Here is a 5743-nt window from a genome sequence, read left to right on the forward strand (position 1 = left end):
GATTAATGAGTAGAAAAAGAGATAAGGAAAATCTTATGAATAATGGAGATGATAAATGAGGTTACCGACCGCAGTCTCTGCAGTTACCGACTCGATCAGATGACTCGATTGGTAATGACAGAAGACTTCCATCACTACCGAGGCAATTACTGCTGATTACAAACTTACAAACGCTCCAGTCGGCTGTCTCTAGACTTTTTCGTTCGTGATTGATTCTAGTTTGGCTGCGTCCGCTGCGTCAAAACCGTAGTTGAAACTAGGTTAATAAACGCGAAGTATTTGGAACACGTTTTCTCACAGTAGCCGACAGATTTATTGTCTATAAAAATGGTGAAGTTAACACCGGACTTGATCCAGCAATCAATGCAGTACATAAATCCTGTACGAGATCGAGAATTGGATTTGCGAGGTGAGATTGATAACGGTTTTTCAAACTGCGTCGCACTGCTTCAGCGTTACTTAACCTAAAAATTTTTCTCATTACAGGATATAAAATACCAACGATAGAAAACCTGGGGGCTACCTTGGTGAGTATCAACATTCAAGAAATAAACAAAAACTGAAAAAAGGGATACCTTGGCCTCAGAATTTATTCTAATTATCCGCGAGTTAGATTTTAATGGAAGAGAGTCCGTTTTTACATGCATATAAAGCAACTGTTGGGGGATGAACAGCATTTGTTTCTATACTTCTAACATAGGCATCACGTATTATGGTTGCTTGAAGTTCAACAGTCTGATTCAAGTGTTTGGGCCTCGAGTTCAGAGTTGGGAATGAAAAGTCCTACCGGCGCATTATTAACAGCCTATTTTTGTTCCAGGATCAATTCGATACAATAGATTTCTCTGACAACGACATCCGAAAGCTGGATGGGTTCCCGTTGTTGAAAAGACTGAAGACCTTGTTCTTCAACAATAATAGAATAGTCAGAATAGCCGAAGGCTTAGAGCTCTGTATTCCATCTCTGGAGGTGCTTATGCTCACCGGCAATATGATACAGGAGCTGGGCGACTTGGATCCACTCATTCCGCTGAAGAATCTTCGGAACTTGTGTCTTCTGCAGAACCCGGTTTCTGCCAAGCCTCAGTACAGACAGTACATCGTCTACAGACTACCACAGCTTCGTCTTCTCGACTTCAGGAAGATAAAGCCAAAAGAGAGGGAAGCAGCTACCCTTTATTTTAGAAGCAAGAAGGGCAAGGACATGGCCAGGGAAATAGCCAAGAAGGCCAAGACCTTCGTTGCCAACAATGGCACCCTCAGCAAACCACCCACCAATGCTGAAGAACGCACAAAGATCAGAGAGGCCATCACGAAGGCGTCGTCACTTGAGGAAGTTCAACGATTGAGCAAGTTACTACAAGCTGGTCAATTACCTGGCGACGAATCTTCACAGAATGGTATGGAAAACTTTTACAAAAATTATTTGTACACCTGGCTTTGGAGCTTGATTTCAACGTAGTAAGACTATTCTAGAAGATCGAGTTCAGAACGAATTTTTTTCCGAACAACACAACTAACTAGAGATTTATTTCAAAATCAATTTCTCGCAGATAAAAGTAACGCTCGTTCCTTCTATCTTAATACCTCCTATTTTTCAGGCACCCCACAGCAGCCAACGCCAATGGAGGAGGAGGACGATGATTGAACGAAATCCAGAGAGAGATATTTAATAATCTGTTTACCATCTTACAAATTAAGTTTTTTTTTTTTTATAAGGTTACAGCATAATACCGTAAGTATGCATTGCCTCCTGATCAACATTTGTAAAATGAATTCTGTGAAAAAATGGTTTTGCATATTAAGCTAATAAGAAACTGTACACTACACAAAATACAGTATTATCCATTGGAATGTATGGATAGACGGCAATGAAAAACTGAAATAACGGTTCAGTGCAAAATTTAAAAATAAATTCCTCTTTGATTCAATTGAAACAAGGTTCAGAAGCGATTTTACCTGAAATAAATCTTCTTTGTGATATTTTTCCGCTGATTCTAATGTAAATCTCTGTTTATTTCAGCGTGGTTTCAAATAAAACATATTGTTTTTCACTTTCTAACTTGTGCGTCTTTTAATACTTATCATCCAATGTTTCCCGACCATTTGATTGTTTGCAAAACTTCACCAAAACTAAGCACAAACTCATCCTAATAAATTAGTAGCTCAAAGATCTTATGAATCCCGCACTCTTACTCAAGGTTGAGCGAACCGTTCGCATCTGTAACACAGCTTAAACTGATCTGGAGTATAGTGAACCCGGTCAGAAACGTTATAAACAATTTTTGTTTTGATTTCCCCACTTCAGGATCCGTTCGCAGCGTCGAAACTCGGATGAGCGAGATTTTTGCTGTGAAACTCAGCCTGGAGATAGATTACAAGTCATACACGGACGCAAGACCTGCTTGCATTTTACGGTTACGTAAGGAGCGTTAACAGATGTCACCACTGTACAGTCAGTTCGTCAAATTCTTACGATCCACACCTGGCCTCCGCTAGAGGTTTTCTCCGTCCCAAAAATCGGAGATTTGTTAATAAAATAAAATTTGGTGGGGTCGGGAAAATGGGGAATTCGTACGCGCATTACGTTTCTCACCCGGACACGACACCGGGGATCGATATAGAGCCGAGTTTTGATCCTCAGATCGGTTTTGCGAACGGGAGAAAACCCAGAGGCAAGTAAAACCTTTCCAACCTAACCTAACCTAACCTAACCTAACCTAACCCTAAACTCGTCCTTTTTTGCAATTTTCCACGAGAGTTATTAAAAATGAGTAAAAATTGAGCGTACCTCTGTTAATGTCGGTTGAATTTGATCCCTTCCTGCCTTTAAAAATCGTTGTAACCGTTCACTGACTTTGCTCCAAAAATATCCACCTTGTTTATCTCAATCAGCAATCCTATGACATAACCGAATACGCGCGCACCTTATCATTCGTCATACCGAGTGTTCCGAAAATATTCAGTATAGTACACAAAAGCTCAATCTTCTTTTCGCACTTCATGCAAAACTGAAAATGCAGAAACTGGGCGCTGCGACTCCTCTGTTTTCTCTGAATTTCTTATGCTAGATTTATGCGTCAGCATGCGATGTTTGGAACATTGCAAGGCAGCTAGTGTCGAAAACTTCTTTGTACAAGTTGTCATGCAAATTGTTATTGGCGAATACCTTCCTGAGTTGTTATTCTAAATATTAGTAGTCGGGGCAATCTCCTTGTATTTTTGGCTCCTCAAATGAGTCTTTGAATTTTACCAGATGCCCTCTTAAACGTCGTGGGTTATCTGAGGGTTAATTTTGCTGATTTTTATTTGTTCAGTTATGGTGGCGACTGAGGAGGAAATGGAGTCCGCTCGTCTTCCTCTAGAGCGTCGAGATTACTGCGCCCACATATTGATCGATTATCAAGCCTGTCGAAAGGACGTCTGGCCCTGGGCTGTGAAATGTGCTCACAAAAATCATGAGTATTTAAACTGCGAATACGATGAGTAAGTGCAGTCAAGTGATTAGAGGCCTGTCTCAAATGACATACAATAATGTAAAAAGAAAAGATCATCTTAAGTTTTTTCACTGCTAATTTATAAGAGGAAACGATGATTCTTTTGTTGTATCATCGATATAAAACAACATAGTTTTTGCTATACTGATGTATGTGAATTTAAATTTCAATACTAATTACTGTTATTGGTTGTTTAGTTATCCTTCAACTATTAAGGAAGCATGAAATCCTTTGTTCTTAGAACTTCTGGTTTTTACGTCATGTTTTGTAATGCAAGAAAGCAAGAACTATACAATTCAATTTGAAACTAATTTCATTCCAGTTACGTCATCAGAATGAAGGAATACGAACGTGAACGCAGACTTCTTGAGAGACAAAAAAGAAAGAAGCAGGCAGAAGCAGCCTAGGATGAATTATAGTTGATCATGAATTGAATCACAAATATTTCTGCAAGCGCAGTAGCGAGTAATATATATATATATATAAATACGGTGTTCTGTTTCTTTATACATAAACGCATCGTTGTCGATCACGTCGTGTACATACAATAAAAAAAATAAATTAAAAAAAAAACTCACTGATTTCCTTCCAATATATTATGTAAACAAATTTCCTTTATTCAAGTCGAATCTTTATTCTGCAAGTATCTTATTTCCATAATATTTGCGTTACACGGACTTCGTGATTTATTGTTAAGCTATTGTAAGTCGTCGCTTGTCGAGTCGTGTGTTGTCTGACAGAGTGACCCTTGAATCACTTTTTCACAGACTCCTCGTCAGAAATCCATGACAGCACGTTTTTGCTTTGCTAAAATGTAAACGCACTAAGATAACTTTCAGAATATATTTTAAATGGTTCCTAGGTACAGTAATATTCATTAATGCCTTAATCTTCCGGCTAGCTTGTTCTCAGTTCGAAACAAAGTGAAAATTCAATTCGAATACGAATTATGCGACAATGACTGGTGATACAGCTGATGTGAAAAAATGGATGCATTGTCTCAATTCGTACAGGATCGAAGTAGCATTTTGTTTCGAACCGAAAACAAGTTAGCCGGAAGGTATTATTCAATATAACTTTACATCATGACCAGTGTACGACAGAAGAGGATGATTTTAAAAGAATTGAGACGCCGTGCGAGAGAACCAATATGGCCGCAAAAGTTGACGGTACACTTGCGATTTAATTTTGCCTCTGTGATAATTTTAGGGACTAAAAATGCAACGAGCACTAACACAGGCGCAGTAAAACGACGGCAAGAATATCTTGAAGCGATAATTTTACCGTGGGCGGAATCCCAAAATCCGAGATATACAAGCTTGGAAAACGAATTTGTATGAGGACTATAAATTGCTTAAATGATTCGTATTAATCGTACATTTTATTGGAAAAAAATCATCATATGTATATAAATATCTATGTATTTACAGAATAGTTTACATTTATACATTAATATTGTACGTATTAGATTTAAATATTTATTTCAGGTTGTCGGTTATTAAATAATAATAATAATGAGAAAGAACAGAAAAAAATTACGATTCGGTCAACAGTCGACCCGCGGCACTGATTCGCTAATATTATTCGCTAGGATTGAACAGCGCATGTCGCCAAAATCCTCACATTACTGTGTTTAGACAACTTTGAATGAATGAGCGTCACTGCACTTCGGTGTGTGAATTCAAGCGGCGGTTGCATCCATCGCCCCCGTGAAAATCGATAAGGCAACGCGGGTTTCCTTATCGCATAACGTTCGCGAACGGCGTTCAGTCAGCGTTACAATATCCTCCCCTAAAATTTCGCTCATAAGAAAATAAGTACCTACTGCATACATGCTATCCGTACCTGCAAATTATACGACTGTCTCTATACGATACGTTTTTCGTTCTATCTTCGGTGAAACTTCTTTCCAAAAACCTCGTACGGTGATTTATTGCGGTGTGCTTATATATAAAGGTGCGTTCGAAAAATTATAAATAAATAAAATATATTGATTACATACCTATATTACATCGTAGGAAAAAAAATCTTTTTCTTTTTTATTCATACTTATTTTTTCGTATTTACATATTGTATATACGTATATTAAAATCACACACACACACACACACACACACACACACATATACATATACACATATATATATATATATATATATATATATATATAAAACACCGGGTATATTTATAAAATAATATTTTAATTGTAGTTTTGACCAAATTCTTTGCTTTGCTTCTGTTTCATA

The 5743-nt window shown here is 37.7% G+C and overlaps 2 protein-coding genes across 2 annotated transcripts; both read left to right on the top strand.

The window, feature by feature from the left end:
• The first annotated feature begins 238 nt into the window (after positions 1 to 238).
• On the top strand, positions 239 to 2058 carry LOC124410031 (probable U2 small nuclear ribonucleoprotein A'). Its single transcript, XM_046888142.1, has 4 exons — positions 239 to 409; positions 487 to 527; positions 821 to 1400; positions 1602 to 2058. Exons 1-4 carry the CDS (start codon positions 328 to 330, stop codon positions 1646 to 1648), a joined length of 750 nt encoding a protein of 249 aa, XP_046744098.1. The 5' UTR covers positions 239 to 327; the 3' UTR covers positions 1649 to 2058.
• A 418-nt stretch (positions 2059 to 2476) lies between these two features.
• LOC124410032 (NADH dehydrogenase [ubiquinone] 1 beta subcomplex subunit 7) lies at positions 2477 to 4057 on the top strand. Its single transcript, XM_046888143.1, has 3 exons — positions 2477 to 2675; positions 3318 to 3486; positions 3820 to 4057. Exons 1-3 carry the CDS (start codon positions 2564 to 2566, stop codon positions 3902 to 3904), a joined length of 366 nt encoding a protein of 121 aa, XP_046744099.1. The 5' UTR covers positions 2477 to 2563; the 3' UTR covers positions 3905 to 4057.
• The last annotated feature ends 1686 nt before the right edge of the window (positions 4058 to 5743 follow it).

Source organism: Diprion similis, chromosome 8 (assembly GCF_021155765.1).
Source record: "Diprion similis isolate iyDipSimi1 chromosome 8, iyDipSimi1.1, whole genome shotgun sequence".
Taxonomy (NCBI): Eukaryota; Metazoa; Arthropoda; class Insecta; order Hymenoptera; family Diprionidae; genus Diprion; species Diprion similis.